The sequence below is a fragment of the Curcuma longa genome, chromosome 14, assembly GCF_044706935.1.
Source record: "Curcuma longa cultivar G26 ecotype Majalengka, Jawa Barat chromosome 14, ITB_CL_G26_1.1, whole genome shotgun sequence".
Taxonomy (NCBI): Eukaryota; Viridiplantae; Streptophyta; class Magnoliopsida; order Zingiberales; family Zingiberaceae; genus Curcuma; species Curcuma longa.
Genome location: NC_133874.1, coordinates 425552 through 444876, shown reverse-complemented (window position 1 = coordinate 444876; position 19325 = coordinate 425552). Strand labels below are relative to the sequence as shown.

General features: G+C 37.0%; 1 protein-coding gene and 1 long non-coding RNA gene across 2 annotated transcripts in view; one reads left to right on the top strand and one right to left on the bottom strand.

The window, feature by feature from the left end:
* LOC141845357 (uncharacterized) overlaps positions 1-8849 on the bottom strand; it is a 37178-nt gene extending 28329 nt beyond the window's left edge. Inside the window, exons 1-6 of the mRNA XM_074733422.1 lie at positions 8440-8849; positions 8045-8190; positions 7783-7881; positions 7588-7638; positions 3627-3743; positions 3494-3550 (exon numbers count right to left, since the gene is read on the bottom strand). Of these exons, the coding sequence (XP_074589523.1) occupies positions 3494-3550; positions 3627-3743; positions 7588-7638; positions 7783-7881; positions 8045-8190; positions 8440-8647 (678 nt within the window). The 5' untranslated portion in view covers positions 8648-8849. The remainder of the gene's footprint in view (positions 1-3493; positions 3551-3626; positions 3744-7587; positions 7639-7782; positions 7882-8044; positions 8191-8439) is intronic.
* A 5049-nt stretch (positions 8850-13898) lies between these two features.
* On the top strand, positions 13899-14936 carry LOC141844765 (uncharacterized). Its single transcript, XR_012603191.1, has 3 exons — positions 13899-14214; positions 14301-14389; positions 14856-14936. It is a non-coding gene; the product is annotated as an uncharacterized LOC141844765 (long non-coding RNA).
* Positions 14937-19325: the final 4389 nt, after the last annotated feature.

Here is a 19325-nt window from a genome sequence, read left to right as displayed (position 1 = left end):
CATCATGCTTTGGGTAATATTCATCCACATGTGACAAAAGAAGGAATTATTTTAAAAGTTATTCCTTATATTATGCCTTTTGTTACTTGTTTTTGAGGTACATTGTTTCTTATATCTTGTATTAAAATATTAAAAGCAACCTAAACAAAATGACATCTTAATGCATAGGTTTAAAACTTACATTAGCCCTTGATGGAATAATGCATGACAACTTATATCAAAACTAGCAAAAAGATTATGTTGATGTACTCATCACTTAGGCTTTAGCCCCAAGCTCTCGAGCGAAATTGATCCATTAGCGCATTAAGAGGGACAGCGATCCATTTTATACATCAAGATAGATAGATGTTCTCGCACAACTAAATGCAAGGGATTTCACACTTGCATGTTATGTGTGCTACAACCGTACTATTATTTGGTGATTAAAGAGCTTCCATTTTTTATATGAGAGATGTTCAAATAAAATGATACATGACCTTAAATGAGCATTTAAGAGATGAGATGAGATTTTATGAGTGCATACTCAAGAGGAACAATAGAGCAATTGATATAACATAGTGCAAACAGAATGCGAATTAGTTGACATGATGAGTACCTTGTTTCCTCTATGAGATATTATATCATGTACAGTCATTTTTACTACCTTTTGAGCTTCTGTGTTCATGACACGCCTCCTTTGGTGTCACGGTTATTGAGGTTGACTATGGTTATGTTTCAATTTAGGTTATGCTTAAAGATACCCACAAGTGCACGAGATGGGTTTGAGTGTCACATTTTTCTATTTGCACCTTCATTCAGCAACTACATGCATTCTCATGTTATTTCCGTTGCATGAGTCCATTTACATTATGTTACCATGTACTCAAATTAATTAAATTCAACATTTAATTATTTCTTTCATTGTTTTGTATATGGATCTTGCTTGTATTATCCTGTTGTGTTGATACTATGATTGATATTGTTGCGAACGAGGAGATTCTCTCTTAGGTAAAAAAAACCATTCGGATAATCATAATAAAATTTAACGAATATGAAACATACGTAAATAATCAGTGAGTTTTTCCCATGATTTCACAACTATCACAATTTCTTTCATTGTTTTGTATATGGATCTTGCTTGTATTATCCTGTGGTGTTGATACTATGATTGATATTGTTGCGAACGAGGAGATTCTCTCTTAGGTAAAAAAAACCCTTCGGATAATCATAATAAAATTTAACGAATATGAAACATATGTAAATAAACAGTGAGTGTTTCCCATGATTTCACAACTATCACATGTTGTACAAAGCCTCATAGACCCCTCACACAAAGCCCCTTCCCACACAACAACCCTCCTTTGTCCCTCCTCTTGTTCCAACTTCCAACACCGCCGAGCTTTCATTTTCTTCCCTTCACTACAGCAGCAATATTCACCCTAGTTCCTTCTTCTCATGTAAATTGCCGCCCAAGGAAAAACTCTTTATCTGGGATTTTGCTTAACTAAACCCAAAAAATCAATTTATTCTTTTCTTCACAAACATATGACCTTAAATCCAATAGTATATTGGAACAATTACAAACTTAAAAGTTCCATTTATCTCCTCTAGGTATGAACATTTGAAGTTATTGTTCCCTATTATGGAAAAGAGCAATCATCTCACAAAGATACGACTTAACATGGCAAAGTTCAAAAGCACCTAAACAATATGCAACCAACAGTACCTTTCTACTTCTAAAGAAATATAGAATGATGTTCAATAACTGTGAACTCATAAGCAGAATAACTCCACATGTTACAAAAAGTATATGATTTCCAATGCAAGAATATTTCGCTGATCCCCAATACTCACAAATACTTGCAAATGTTGCAGAAGCATCTGTATCTAATGTCTTAACTTGAGTACTTCATGGTACCCTTGGACCATTAACTATACCCTTGCCATCTCCACTTCAAGCAATAGCTCATGCAGTTGCAAAGGCCATGGAGGTGGAGTGGATATAGTTCCTATCTATCGTGTTCACTATGGTCGCACAAACCATGAATTGGATGATTGCTGGGAAAAATTCAAACAACCACCTAATTCGCAAGTTACTACACAAGTCAACACCACACCATCTTTTGGTCTCTGCACAAGCATTTGTACCAGTGCTGCTAAATATAACAAATTCAGGCATTACTCAAAACTCCAATTCGTCAATGTTTGCTACAACAGCCTCCATTTCTAGCAATTCCTCTATTGTAAAATATTATACTCTGCAGCTACTTAATTCGGATGCATCTTCCAATATGATAGGTAATTGCAAATGTCTTTCACTCTTAACTTTTCCTCACTGCCACCTATCTTTATTGCTGATTGTTCACCTAATCCTATCAAAAGAAACAATTCATCACATACCTTCTCATTATCCTTAGCAAAAATCCTTTATGCTCTAAGTTTCCCTGATCTTGTTATCCAATAACACTAGCAAAATCCTACCCATTGCATTTCTTACACAAAAGTTATTTATAATGCATGACCATGTAGGTTGACCCTTGTTGATTTTTTTCAGGTTTGAGAAAACCACAGCATATTTCTGATTAATAACTAAATGTCTTTGAATTGTCAAGGATAAGCATTCCTGTAGACAGGAATGTTCTTTGAATCTTTACACTTTCTGGATCACTAAAATTGGTAATGATTTGAACATCATCATTCCATGAAATGGGCAAGAGCTGCAGGACTTACATTCTGGATCACTGAAATTGATAATTATTTGCTCGTCATCATTCCATGAGAGCAGGAGTCAAAGAATTTGAGCTAAATCATTAATTAACTTGTTACAACTGCATCACACTCTCTTAAATCTTCTGATTCCTTGTCCATCTTAGATTGTGGTAGGGCAACGAGTATAACATGGTTTAATTTACTTCCAATCAATTAGGTTAAATTCTATGAAAGCCCAGTGCGTGTATCAAATCCAATAAGTTCAGACCATATCAAAAAGCATACATACACATTATGGGACTCAATTATCTTGCTTGATCCTGGAGACAAAATGCAAATATTGAGTTAAACAATAGATGTTAAGAACTTGGTCAACATGATTGCTATTGCAGATAGACCAGACCTGACCCGATGATTGTTATTGTCAATTAATATTCCAGCCAATCAATTAGTATAACCATATCACTTAAAGCATTTTTTCTAATTTCACCCCAAGTGCCTTCCTATGTGGATAGGCATTCCAGCAAGCTACAACAGATCCTTCAAAGGTTATTTTGGTATAAGCTAAGATCACAAGCATCTCAGTATTTTCTAAATCAACTAAGAAAATAGGAGCTATGGCATTGGACATTTATATGCAGACAAAGAGGTGAAATATAGGTAATAGCAAGCATATGATAGAATGTAGAATGAAGAGAAGTTGAATTGCAATTGAAAAAACCTATTGAATCAACAAAATAAACATATAATAATCTAGTACCTTGAAATAACAAATCAATTGGGTATGTAAATTCAAGTAACTAACCTCTTGATACAAGCCTTGTGCCTTCATCAAATTTCCCAGATTACTATGGGCATCAACCTAATTTGTCAAGAATTCTTATGTTCATTCCATTAGAAATAACAACATATGAACAGAGCTATAAGATATCTGTTACCAATCGAGGATTTAAAGCAAGAGCATTGCGGCAACACTGAGCTGCATCATTCAGTCTTCCTATTCTAGTGTATGCACTAGCCAAGTTTGACCATGCATCAGCAAAATTTGGTCGCAACTGCAAATGGAAATCATAGTGTACATAGATCGTGTCAAACAGATGGATGTCAAATATAAATAATTTATTCTATTGGATAAAATCAAATGCTCCCTAGTTATGAAAGCTAGCTGCACCTATGATGCAGGTGTTGACTCAATTTTAGAAACTGCATATGCTCTGACAATCAGATGTCAATCTTCAAGTATCAAAAGGTAAAATTGTTAATTTATATAGCAGCTGAAGCGCCAAGATGTGCCTTCTCAAAAAGAGAATAACAAAACAGAGATATATAAATAGCCTACACTATAATAGGATACAGAATCCTCTTGCTCATTCATATATGAAACTACTATGACTTCAAATTTTTCTTATGTTAACAGTTTCTGCGATCATGATAGGAATCGCATAAACTGGTATCAGAACAAAAGATGTGAGACTCTGACATTTGCAATTTGATGGTTTGTTGTGAGTCGAGAAAGACCATAAAAGGGAATTTTATAAAAGGGGCTCCCAGTGCCTCACGGTTCATTGTGCAGATTCAGTAAGACTTCCCTTTTGTGAATTCTGTGTGTAAAACTTGGCGTTGCAACAAGTAGCATCAAAGTTGAACTGTTTCAGTTCAGGATTCCGTAGTCCACTGCTCTTTCCTCTTAGTTCTTCCTTCTCTCACTGCCTGACTCCATCTCCAACAACCTGCACCAATTGACAGAACCACTATCCCTGCTTCATCGCCATCAGCATTGTCTTGTCCACACAAGTAGAAGCATACCCTTGTCGAAGTAGCCTCCAATGGTTGCTGCCTTCACTGACCGTTTCTCTAGTTCAAAATCGAGTGAGAGAAAAAGCCCTCCTCCACTTTTGATGCCCACGACCACCCCTGCGAGACCAACATCACCAACAACCTTGCCACCCCAGCTCAATCCAGTAGGTAGCTTCCATCATCATCAAAAAGACCAAACCACCATGCACATAGTTCTAGTCCCCGCAATCTGAATAGCAAATACATACAATCTCATACTTTTCAATCATTCGGTCCAAACCTCCCTAGCATTTATTTCTATTCACGGCCCCACCAGCACATGTGAGCCTCCATTTCTCATCTCGCCTCTGGCAACCACAACTCCAGTGAACCTACACAAACACACATGTGATCTCCACTGCATAAACCTCCTTCCATTCAAGACTAAGTCTTGAGTCAACCCCTTATAGCTGATAGTAAAACAAGTTACTATAGCTATACTAAACCCTAAAAACTGCCATTTGAACTAAAAATTAGACTCGCATCAACTTGATAAATGTATTCCTCTCCTATGAAATTAATTTTGTTTTAACTTTTGTTGCTTAGTCAATTCTTTTGCATTTACCTAATTTTTCTTACAACTCCTAGTTTCCACCCTATTAAACAACCATTATGAACTTAGTTTCCTATTTGTTTATCAGTTTCTAATATAAGAGCATGAACCTCACCTAAGCATATCATGCACAATGGCCGTCACTCTACTTGGAAAAGTAGATTGTTTTGTTGAAAAAGAGAAGTAGCTTCTTATATCACCACACATTTAGCTTTTATCAAATAGCGATGAGAAATAAAAATATGCAGTACCAAATTTTCACAGCCTCATGTCGTAATGAGCAGTAGGCACCACAAATAGCATTGTAGATTGAAAAAAAAAACACTGATTTTACATAGTCAACCAATCTTTTTTCTGTGTGAACCACTCCATGAAAGTTAAAGCTATATCATTAATTTTGCAAACAAGGAAGCATGATAAGAATGCAAAAAATTTGCCCAATCAAGATTTTCCACCCTTGCCAAATTGTTCAAAGTGACACTGACATGGTTAAGCTTTCAGGATGTCAAATTACATGACAGCAATGCTTCTTTTCATGCCTCAATAAAGCAACATGAGGAAAAAAATAGAAGCTTGAAGAGCAGTGCCAAAATAATATCAAATGCATTTTGAGGTGTACTATAGATAAGGCGGAAGAAAAGGTCAAAATATAATGCTTATGATCCCATCACATATAGAGTCCAATGAGGAATAACACCTGATTATCCGACTTGATGCAGCTCTAAAGACATCAAAAGTCTAAAAAAAAAAAAAAGGGCAGCCCGGTGCACGAAGCTCCTGCCATGCGGGGTCCGGGGAAAGGATCCATTGTACGCAGCCTTACCTTGCCTTTGGCAAGAGGCTGTTTCCAGGATTTGAACCTGTGACCTCTAGGTCACATGGCAGCAACCTTACCGTTGCGCCAAGGCTCCCCTTCAAAAGTCTAAAATTAAGCTGAAATTGGTCTTAATAATGCCATAGAAAGCACCACCACCAACTATTTCTGATGCTAGGGATGGTTTAGATAACATCATAATAAGGTTAAAAACTTTATAGTTCAATTGTGCAAAAAAGTATGCTATCACCACAATAAAAAGTAGACATAAGTAAATGGGCAAGTCAAGAGTCAAACAATTTTATAGTTTAAGTCAAATAAAAGAAAGATTGGATTGCGTATAAAGAATGCACTATTTGAACTTCCAATCCAAAGGTCATGACAAATTTGAACGGCCAGTATTACATGTGCTATTGAGTAGAATTTTAACATTGACCTTTGTGAGTAATAAAGTAATGAAGTATAACAGAGGATCATTATTCCATATGGCCATGTGATGGTTGGTCATCATACTAGGTGAACTTGCTATTGTTTAACTTCAGAACAAAAGTTACAGTGTAGAACGTTTTTGCTTCGATTTCAAAAGCATTTACTTGATTCTAGGTAATAAAATACCAAATGCATACTCTCTGATAAAGCCATCACAACCCAGATTGTGCTATCTTAGCATTATAAAGGCAAACTAAACCCCGGCGTAGTCCTTGAAAATGACATTTCTTGACTTTAGACCAGATGCAGGGATTGTCCAACATAGCAATAGATATTGTCGGGTAAATAGATCATAAACAAAGCTCATCTGCCAGCAAACTTTTGAAGACATAATAAGTTAACTTCTACAAAAAATTGTCACAATGTTAGCATCACAATGTTTGGCTACATACCTAATGCTAAAAGGAGAAAGCAAAAAATATATAAAGTTAATACTAGTGATATCAAGGGAAAAATTAATGGCTTATAGAATACTAATGATATTAAGAAAAAAGAATAATGACTTATATAGAATACTAGTGATATTAAGAAAAGGAACAATGGCTTATAGAATACTAATGATATTAAGAAAAAGAATAATGATTTATATAGAATACTAATGATATTAAGAAAAAGAATAATGATTTATATAGAATACTAATGATATTAAGAAAAAGAATAATGATTTATATAGAATACTAATGATATTAAGAAAAAGAACAATGGCTTATATAGAATTAATACTAGTGAAATTAAGAACAAGGACAATGGATTGGGGATATCAAGGACCTAAATACAAACATGTAAGCAATTAGTTGTTAGAAGATCATGGCCATGCTATGTGAATTATTGACGTAGCATAGAGATGATACATTCTTTCGCAAATGTGCAACTTCCTTGTAAGCAAATTAACATAGAAAGTACTTAGAGAATATGAGATATGGCATTACAGGTGAAAACGAATCCTATTAAGTGAAAAAAAAAAAAACAAACGAAAGAAAGACAACACAAACAAGGCCTATAGTTTACCAATAAAAATCTGTTGCAAAATTATCAGGTAAGGAAACACAACTAGACTCTAAAAGGTGAATTTGGGACCCATGAATCTACCAATTTACACTCACATATTTAGTGAAAAATACTGTGAGACTGTTAAGTGAAGAGACAAAAGGCAGAAAAATAGCCAACAAGTAAGAACATAGTAAAAGTCTCAGTGGAGGAAACAAACCTTGAGGGCAGTTTGATAAAGTTGTATAGCAAGATTAATGTCACCCTTTTCCTGTGTCAACATTATCTATATCATTTCTAAGTTGAGGTATTTCGTGCACATAGATCTAGGCTAGAACAACAAGAATCAGATACTACTGCAAAATAGAGAAATAAATCCTGCCAACTGTCAGTTTCAGTAATAAGAATTTTTTACCTTCCAAGCATTTGCCATGTTACCATAACATTCTGGAAAATGAGGATCAATTGCAAGAGCCTCTTGATTCTTTGCAATACATGCATCAAAATCTTGCAACTAAAATGACACAACAAAGCTCACAATCAGACAATAAAACCAAAAAAAACAGGAATCTGACACAAACTACACGAAATAAGAAGCAAAAAGTCAAGTATAAAGGAGTAAACGTGGTATGATAAGGCAAAAGTTATGCGTATTTGAGAAGAATGAACTGTGAGACCTGATAGTATATTGCACCAAGAAGGAGAAGATTGTCAGTTCGTTTTGGATTTTTAATATAAACGTCGTTGCTGTACTCCAATGCCTTATTGTAGTTTCCAGCTTTGTAGTTCTCGTGAGAAAGATTCAAGTGGGCATCCTCATCGCCTAAACCATCAGATTGAATCATAAACAAATGGTCGTGATCTAGTCAGGCATTTTAATTCGTTAATATAGAAAAGAGAGAGGAAGCTTTAAAAAGGCATAATTTAAATAATTCCGTCAGTTTTAATTGACAAAAAAAAAAGTTTATTCTTTGAGATCATACTTACACAATCAAACCAACAGGTACCACCAGAAGAAAAAACCGACACTAAGGAAACAAACAGGATCAGCTCAAAAGGAGAGAATACAAACCTTCGATCGGCTTTGTGATCAAGGTCTTGATGTCGGCCGGACTATCAAGCAACAGCAGAGCGAACGGCGTCTCCGCATCGCCGGCCCCTGGTACGTGGAACCCTAACCCGCCAGTCACGCTCGCCCCAAACAGCTGTTGCAGCTGCGGCGGCGACTGCAGCTGATGCTGCGGCTGGGGCTGCCGCGCGTCACCCTGCAGCGAGAGCATCAGCGCAGCAAGAGCCTAGAATCCGCCCAACGATCGCGGAAAAGGAACGCCGAGCGAGGGAGATCGGAGATCCAGCTGGAGCCCAGTGCGATCGGGGAAGGAAAGACGGATCGAATCGAAGAGGGACGGGAAAACCCTAACGCCAGATTCTTCCTCTCTGCGACGCGCTCGGGCTTCGCTTTTACCACGCCGCGCTCTCATTCCCCGGCCGCGCCTAAAAAGGGCAAGAGCCCCGTGGCAGTGTACTACTAATGGGACTGCCGCATTATGAGAGATCATAGCCTCCGTCCACGCGTTTCCTCTTCTACTTGGTTGACAAGATGAACGGCGGAGATTGTTTGATAGGACAGCTGTTCCGCTTTCAATGCAAAGCGCGAGATCAATATTATTGATAAAACATTTTTAAAAGGCCCTAAATTTTTACCATTTTATATTTTCGCTTAAATCACATCTAACCTATAAACCTTGTAAAAAATTAAGTAAATTCTAACATTGACTCAAGTTATTTTTCTTTTTTTTTAACTGATGTAAAATATAGGAGAAAAAGACGAGTTCAAAAAACATGATACTTGAAGCATATTGACGTGATCGATTTCTAATTAAAACTTTTTCAAAAACTTTTATTCAATACTAAGTGAAATCTAAACTAATCTATCTATCATCATTTAATATCTTTTTAAAAATTTCAAATATATTTTTTATTATTTATAATAATTTTTTATTTTTTAAATTTTAGGATATTTTTGACTTTATTAAATTAGGATTTTATTTAGATTTATTTATACACATGTTTAATTATTTTTAGATAATTTTTAACTATTAAATAAATTGTTTTCGATAAAACTTCAAAGACGACATCATTTTCTCTATAATTTCTCTCTAATATTTCACTTTCAAAATAATCACTATTTTATTCAATGTCAATATTCTACTAACATATGTCTTATTAAATTCTCACACAAGTTAACATATATCTTAAAGACATATATAAGATTTAATTTAAACTCTTTACTTAAATATCTAAATTATTTAAAATTAAATTATAACAGGATCACATTAATATTTAATATTAGTCTTATAATTATAAAGATAGTTTTTTACTGCATATCATCCTACTCTAAAGTACTATCCATTATTTATTTGGAGTTAATATATTTTTAATATTTTAATAAATCATTTGTTCACCCTTCTTAGTTGATTTTCTCGATCCTATTATATTATACTTCTTATAAATTTCTTATGTTTGAGGGGGTATTTTGTTAGTAGGCAATTACAAAGTACTTCTTTCGCTGTAGTCCATCAAAATAGATTATTTATATTCTAATTTATTATTTAAATTCCCTAAAAAATGGATGATGAGTCCACCTAAGCTTTAATATAATGCTACAGTGTTCATATAAATTATCAAATTAACATTAGTATTCTATTACATTTAAGGTTTAATGATGTTTGTAATAGACTTACAAAATTATTTTATGATTGTCAAAGAATATCAAAACATAAATTCTTAGTGACTTTGATAAATTAAAATTTTTAAAAATGATGCTTATTAAAAAATGACCATGTCGTAATAGACAAATTAGTCCTTTTTTATTCATGATTTAAATTTTTATTAGACATAAAATAATACGATATTGGATGAGTCTTATAACTTTAAGTTTATGATTTTTTTCGCTCTCGGGACGTAGTTGAATTGGTTATTACGGAATAAATTTACCGAAGTAGACAAGAGTCGAATAGCCTTCCCCTATAGTACCCAATTATAGTTTCTCAATTTATCTCTTCACAAATGGTCGTGAGACCGCTGAGATAATGAATCTCATTTTTTATTGAAGTTTAGGATTTTTGAATCTAGCATTTTCATCTATCATTTCTTTAAAGTGGTCAAGCCTTAAGATTATTAATAAGCAAGGATGCTTTTAAAACACAAGCGTTACATAGTAATGTATAATTAATGAAACATTTGATGATCTTTTTTAAACATGATAAATAGTAAGTAACTAAATAAGACAACATACAAATATCTTTTATTTTTTATAAATAATAATTACACTATAGCAAAAGGACAATATAGATATGCAATACTTATTTGTGAAACTTGTGCGTGTATATATATATATATATATATATATATATAAATCAAAAGGTCACTATTAACTTAAGAGTTAATTTAATGGGTTAAACTTTACTATTTATGTTTTTAATAAACAAGTATTGAAGAAAAGATCTTTTAGAAATAATATACAAGTTTTTTTTTAAATAGTATTTTTCCAAAAAAAAAATTTAGAATTCTTAGAAAAATATACAAGAGAAATGTATTGAATTGAATTTATAAAAAAAATTAAATTCAACTTTATTTGTCAGGATGATTTAAACTAATAATCTCAAGTTGTCAGCTTGGAAAGTTAAGACAAACTCCTAGGTTATCTGAGCATGAGTGGGATATCGTTGGACAAAGTCAAGTGCTTCCGAGTGTCGTGAGGTCCGAACAGCTTGAGTACTTCCCGAGTTCTAGTGAAAAGTCGAGAATGAAGTCGGGACGTCGAGTGCTCTCGAGTGGACGTCAAGTACTCCTAACGAATGCTGCTGAGCACAAAGTCAAGAGACCAAATTGCCTAACTGTTATCGGAAATGCTCGACTGCTAAGTTGCTCAAGCCTAAGTGGGTCGTTGAGTATTAAGTTGGGAAAGCGAGTCCAAGTCGGGAAGTGAGATCTCAAGGCTTACATTTTGTAGGATTGAGAAGTGAGCATCAGAGGGGGTGAATAACGTGTTTGTCATTTTTTCACGAATTCGAAAAACTCTATAAAACATAGTAAGTAAATGCACAGTAGAAACAAAATTGACTCGTTTATTTTACTTAATTCACAATCACTAGCTGCTACTCCAAGGTCCACAGTCTTTGACTGTTTACGATGGACAATCTACTAAAAAACTCTTTTTCTTTCGAGAAATAGTTTCACCTTTTATAGAGTTTAGGATCGATAAGTTTTTATCATCCTAATAAACTAAGTACAAAATATAAGTGAAAAATAAATATTTTACCAACAATTTATGTAAGAAGTTTGCGTAGTTGTCGATGCAACTTTTCGACATTACGATAGAGTCTCAGGTGCTTCAAATTACCCACAGAATGGACGTCGAGGTAGTGTAAATTAGCGCTTTACAGTTTCCCCTCACAACTGCTTTTATAAGGTAATCCGAGCACCTAGAACTCCTTCTGGGAGCTTCCATATCATGCCCCCGAGACATAGCTGAGTTGGTTACGACGTAGCAGACTTGCAGAAGAGGGCAAGGGTTCGAATCCTGGCGAAGCCAGGCAATACCCTCCTGCGTCGTGATCAACTGCAGTTTTTTGATTTACCTCCTCACAAATGGTCGTGGGGCCGATCGTGTGGGGCCGCTAAGGTGGCGGATTCCACCTTTATTGCAGAAATGGGAGCTTCCATATCATCTTGTCGATCTGCTCTCGATGCTGACTTAGCATCTCCGAGCACCTATATCCCTTTCAGATGCCTTGAATATTGACGTAGAAGTTACCGAATTAAGTTTGACTTCGACGCGCCTTATCCATCTCTAGGTGTCTAGAGCCTTTCCAGATGCTTGGAAACTGAGGTGTCTCTACCACTACTGACTCACCACTCACCCCCCCCCCCCTCGCTAGCCCAATCGGCTAACTTCCAAGCCTCTGGATCCCTTCTAGGCGCCTGGACAGTCTAGTCACTCGAATTCAATAGGAGCGCCCAGAACCCAAAGTTTCGATCCTCAATTCCTGTATCACAGAGTTAGTGTAAAACATATATAGCAGAAATTTTGACAGTTTACCAACTGTCTGGTCTTAACTTTTAGGTTTTCAATGAAATCCTAAGTTAGACCGACGCTTACTGTTCCCTTTCAGGAAACGCATCCTCACCTACTCCTCTAAGGAGAAATTACCTCTGTCAACTATCCGGTCCTCTAGACCTAGTTGGATTTTTGCTCAGCATTTTATCCTCACCCTCTAGGACTTTCCTCCGATGTTCAGTCCTCGTTGACCCATCACTTTGCTAGAGTTCGGTCTTGATCTGCCTAGATTTCCCGTCTAGTGTTTTGATCTGACCAAGTCTTCTTGTCCAGTGTTCATAACTAGGACTTCCTTGTCTAATCCTACAGATTAAAACTTCCTAGCCTAGTCTTCTAGACTAAAACTTCTTTACCTAGCTTCAACTAGATCTGCCCTGTGCTAACTGCGCAATCATTTTAGCTTGTCAATACACACCACAAACTTAACTTAAACCCTTTGCCATGATTAAAACTACAATTCGATTATCTGGTGCTCCCTGCACTAACAATCTCCTCATTTTTTATCATGACAATCTTAGTTCAAAGTTAAGTAAAAAAATAATTACTTTTAAAATGTCATTTCAAAAAAACTTAAGTCACAAAAATCAATCTCCCCCTTAATTTAGTATCTCCTCCTAAAATTAATGTATACTTTAAAAAACTTTTAAAAATAATCTTTTTATCTCTCCCCTTAAACTTGACACGGTCTTTTCATTTGGCAATTTGAGTTTAAGAATCACTCAAGTAGAACTTAGTGTTTTAACACAGTTAGGGTTTGAAAACATTTTATAAAAAAATGTTTTACAAATATACTTTACTTTTTAGGACACTTTAAAGATATTTCTCTTGAAAAGATTAAGAATTAAAACTTTGAAATTTTTCAGAGAAAACTATTTTCAATTTTTTTTGAAAATATATTTAACTTTTAACTTTGAAATTATGCTCTCTAGATCTCCTCTTTTGATATAATCAACAATATAACAATATAGGCAAATTAAGGGATTTTTTTGAAAAAACTTTCGAAGTGTTTAAATTTTGAATAAAATTGTGGCAAATTACTTTAAATAAAACCATTATCAAGTAAAGATAAAAAAATTTTGCGCATAAGTCCAAACATGATGCTTATATAATATAGATAAGAAAAATTGGACATCTATGAATTTGTCTTTTGTAAAATACCGGAGAATACTAGGATTTAATTATAGATAAATTACCCTAATAATTTATTTTAGGGAAGATTAGAAAGGTTAAAAGGAATTATCCTAAAGTTGATTTGGTTAATTAATCAAACCCTAGTTTATTTAATGGTATTAATAAGCATTAAGGGTTAATGGTTTACCGGGTTTAGGATCCGATCCGCGAAGGAACTTTTAAAAGCCGGTTCTGTAGCTTCCCAGCCCTCGCGATTTCTCCTCCGCCGGTTTCCCAAATCGCGCCTCCGCCTCTTCTCTCCGCGGACGCCCGACGCCGATTGCCAGCGCTCCTCCGCCGTCAAGCCACCGGCGCAACCAGCGAGATCCCTCCCTCCTCTGCCTGACCACTGCTCTGCCCCCTCAGCTGTTCGAAGTCGCCGCCACCGTCGCCGCTGTGGGAAGCGACAAGGCGTCGCCCTTAGTCGCCGATCGCCGTCGCCTGTCAATCGCCACCACACACTGCTTTCCCCGTCGCCGAGCAGCCGCCGCCTCCACATCAGGGTTGACCGATCGAGACTGAAGAAGTTGCTGTCGTGAAGCAAGAAGAAGCAAGGTAGGCCGAAATTTCTTGAGTTCTAGGGTTCTTGAGCCTAGATTTAGGGGGTATTGATCTCGGATCTGATGCTGTCGGATTTGCAGAGCTTGGTTTTGGAGTTGGTCAGCCGGTGGGAATTCTTGGATTCGGTCGGCAGCAGCTTGGAAGGAAGGCTAATCTAGGGTTGGTTTGGGTAAGTTTCTTGTTGTTTTTGGTTTATTTACTGGTTAATGTGGTGGATTGTACCTGTTGGAGGGGTCTATATGATAACCCGACCTTGATTGGTTGATTAGTTACATTGGATGAGGTGAGCAAGGGTTGGGTGTTGTTTTGACTCATGTGGGTTTGAGCACAGGGGAGATACCGTTGCTGAAATGTTGGTTGGTTAGGTTTGACCTAGATTAAGGATTTAAAGGTGGCTCGGTCTGTGCGAGTGAACCTGGTTGGCATTGTAATTTACTTGTTACGGAGGTTGCGAGGTTCGATTAGGAACCCTAATGAGGTTGAGAGGGTAATTAAGTATCTACTGTTAGAGTTGTTTTCGTTTTGTTGGATGGATGATCTAGTAGTTGATTATGATTAAACTATCGGGTTAGAGTTTATGTTATGTTAAATTTAATACGATAGTCTATTAAGTGTTGTATTATTATTTGCTGCAGGACCTTGATTTTTATTGGTCCTATTACACGGAGTTTGGTTTATCTTTCTGGGGGTTCTGTTGCCTACAATCGTCTAATCAGGTGGGTACTCTTGGTCAACACAGGTTCTCCTTTCGTAGTGCATGATTATTTTATTACTATTCCTATCATAGTCGTTGCTTGATTCATGGTTTGATACTTATCTTTGACCTTAATATGATTTCTTGTATGTTGCTTTTATCTATCTTGTCGATGCTCTTGTTACTGATGATGCTTATCTTGTTGATACCTGTTGCTTGTTACTTGCTAGTTGACCCTTGATATGATCTAATAACTATCCTGTTGCTCCTGTTGTTAACCTAGTTGGCCTTTGATGACCTAGTTGACCTTTGACATGATCTAATGTTATTCTGTTGCTACTTCTGTTGACCTTGTGATGCTTTGATTCCTATCATGTTGATACCTTTGCTAATCATGTCAGTTACGCTGTTGATACTAGTGTTAGATGTTGATGGACACACATTATCTGATCTTGATTTATTTATCCACTGTTAGACCAATATTCCTACTGTATTCTCGACATATGTTGACCTTCATAAATTCTTGTTGAGCATGCTAATTAATTAGCTATTACATGTTGGGATGATCATCATGCATCCATAGTAGTTGTAGGTGTTGTTTGTTGTTGGATCTTACCTGCACCGCGTTGTGGTGCCACATAGGTAAGAGGTTGCACTACAGTTGGGTGCGACCAGGACTGGCTACATTGCCCTCCTGCCACACTGCCCCTCCCCACTTATCTTTAGTGGCCAGTTGTCGGAGCTGTGCAGTATGTCATGTCTTGCCCCCATTTCACTGAGCTCTGGGAGAGTGACTGGGACGACGAGTGCGGACAATGACGGATATTTTGATTGCGTTGATTGATGCATATCATATGCATTGTTGGTAGGATTATTACATAGTTTACTTTATTCATATGCATGTTGATTGTTGCATTTACTTGCTATGATTGTTGCACTTGTATGACATTACATACATGCTTACATGTAGCTGATTTCTATACCTGTTGCACAGTTTGATCTTTTCATATCATCCCCGTTGATATACCATACTTGATTAGTTCATACTTTTGATACTCTGTTGATACCTGCTGCCATGTATATCTTGTTCCTTCTATATATGATTATCTTGGTTATTATGTCCTTGTTATCCTTTCTGATATCTCTACATGCACTATTTTCTGTACCCACTGAGCATCTAATGCTCACTACCCAGACCCTGGGGATTACTTTGTTTTCTCCCCAGGTAACAGATAGGTACTTGGAGCTTGGAGATTTGGGTCGGCTGCTGCTATCTCATCTCGGAAGGTTTTTCTGTTGGTTTGTGTTTGATCTGTCGTTGTCTCCGGTCATATTTTATATTTCGTGGGCATGTAATTATGGTTTGGATTTGTGATGACTGTAGTGTGATGGATTTGTACTTATTATCGGATGTTGATTCGGATTTCGATGTTTCCGCTTAGTTTGTGTTGCTTTTGTCGCATATTTGTTTAGTATGCATGTGTTAGTGGTTGTATGGCCGTGTAGGCCTTTACTTTATATCTGTTGATTGTTGGGTGTCTATTGGACGTGTAGTCCTATTCACCGACCGCCTGTGGCCGTGTATTTATGCATGTATTTAGGGAATTGTCATAGTTACTGGGGAGATGCTGTCGAAATTTTTCGGACGGCCTTCTCGGGGCGTGACAATTTAGTGGTATCAGAGCAGGTTAGGTTCATTCGGATTTTCGTTGCATTTGTGTTCATTTTTCGGTGTCCGTCAGATTTATCATTGGATTTTTCGGTGTTCCCGAGAGTTAACATTGCATCTGTAGGTTTATTAGATTAAGCATTTAAGTTTGGATGTTCTATCATATTTAGTTTTAGGGTTTAGTTTTGGACTTCGTTCCGAATTTGTTGTTGTATCGGTTTTATCGAGTTGCGTACTTGATCCGAGTTGTGAGATGGATAGACAGCGGCACGAACTCTCCAAGCAAGTTGTAAGTAAAATTTCTAGCATAGTTATCTCTTGTTCTAGAAATTTATATTAGTTATATGTAAACCAGGTAATATTATGGCTCCTGGAAATCGTGGGCGTAGTCGACCAGCGAGACGACAAAAAGGGAAACGATCTACTAGATCTTTGAGTGAATTTCAGCAGAAGAAGGATAAGGACAAGAAATGTTATCGTTGCGGATCTGATAGTCATCGGATTTTAGATTGTCCATTGGATCACCCCGTTTGTTACTTTTGCAAATTGTCCGGGCATATGGCTAGAGAGTGTACCTTGGAGGCTCAGTTGGAGTCTACTGACGTTGCAGCTTCGGGAGGATATTCTACACAACAACGACCACAGAAGGCGCAAAGGATTCCATCGAGATTCAGAGCACCTAAACAACAAAGATCTTTATCATCTTCAGGACCGATGCACCAGATAGTACCAGCAGCTCTCCAGTCAGGGATTTATTATGTTACGATTCCGATGCAGCACCAGCCACTAGCAGTACCGACTTATTATAGTGTACCTTCTCATCATGTTCAGCAGACGATAGCTGTAACCCAGGGTCAGTTATAGCCAGAGTGGAGACAGTTCACATCTCATTCAGCTACTCATCCTAAATTATGGGTGTTACAATTCCCCCTACCTTACAAAAAGTTCGTCCTCGAACTTAGAACAATTCTGGAAACTTTTGTTTCATTTCATCTTCGCGTTCCCAGGTTGCTTCCTCGTGCTTCTGGTTTTGCCAGATAACTTTCACTAAAGGAATTTCTTTATTTCTCAACCTCTTGACTTCCCTATCTTCTATCCGAATAGGGCGACTCTTGTAACTAAGATCTTCCTGAATAGTTACTGTTTGAGGTTCGATAACTTGACTGGGATCATGGAGACACTTTTTCAGCATAGAAATATGGAAAACATTATGAATAGCTGACATCTCCTGTGGTAACTCCAGTTCATATGCTACCTTTCCGACCCTCTTTGTAATGGTGTAGGGTCCTATGTAGCGGGGACTTAATTTTCCTTTCTGTCCAAATCTCATTACCCCCTTCATTGGAGTTACTTTGAGGAATACTGAGTCACCCACCTCAAACTCAAGTGGTCTACGGCGGATATCTGCATAACTCTTTTGTCTGCTTTGAGCTGTTTCCATTCTCTGCCGAATGTTCTTAATGGCTTGGGTAGTCTCCTCCATAAAGTCTATTTTCTGTCCCAGTTCTGACTCTATTTCTTTCTTTTCCCCCCTTCATGCCAACATATAGGGGATCTGCACTTTCTTCCATACAAGGCTTCATAGGGTGTCATACCTATAGTAGCCTGATAGCTATTGTTGTATGCAAATTCAGCTAGACACAAATACTTGCACCAGCTTCCTTTGAAGTCCAACACACAGGCTCGGAGCATGTCTTCTAAAATCTGATTCACACGCTCAGTTTGTCCATCCGTCTGGGGATGAAAGGCAGTACTGAATTTCAACTTAGAGCCTAGTGCCATCTGGATGCACTCCCAGAAATGTGAGGTGAATCTGCCATCTCGGTCAGATATGATAGTCTTGGGTACTCCATGTAATCTGATCACCTCTTTCACATATAGCTGGGCTAACTGCTCAATTGAATATGATACTTTAATAGCCAGAAAATGTGCAGACTTAGTAAATCTGTCTACTATTACCCATATAGCATCATAGCCATTAGTTGTCCTTGGTAGGCCAACTATGAAGTCCATGGCTATGTCTTCCCATTTCCACTCTGGAATCTGGATGGGTTGTAAAACTCCTCCTGGCCTCTGATGCTCTGCTTTTACTCGTTGGCATGTCAGGCAGGTACTGACATACTTAGCCACATCACGCTTCATACCAGACCACCAAAATCTTCTTTTTAGATCTTGATACATCTTGGTGGAACCAGGATGCATAGTATATGGAGTCCCATGAGCTTCTTCAAGTATCCTTTTCCTCAGCTCTTTATCATTAGGGACACATAAACGATCCCTAAGATAAAGTATCCCACTGTCTGATACTCGGAACTTGCTATTCTCTTCTGTTTGCATCTCTCGGTGAATCTTTTGAATTTCATCATCTTGCTTTTGCTTTTGCTGTATATCCTCTATCAAAGTAGATGACAAAGTCAGAGCAGAGAGTTTCCCCTGGATGATCTCAAGCTCAAATTCTTCTATCTCTTTCTGTAATGGCTGGGACAGTGAAACTAGTGACATTAGGGCTGCACTAGATTTTCTACTTAGGGCATCTGCAACCCTATTTGCTTTACCAGGGTGGTAGAGGATTTCACAGTCATAATCTTTGACCAACTCCAACCACCTTCGCTGTCTCATATTCAGATCCTTCTGAGTAAAGAAGTACTTCAGGCTTTGGTGATCTGTGTAAATACGACACTGACTTCCATACAGATAATGCCGCCAGATTTTGAGAGCAAAAACTACTGCCGCCAACTCAAG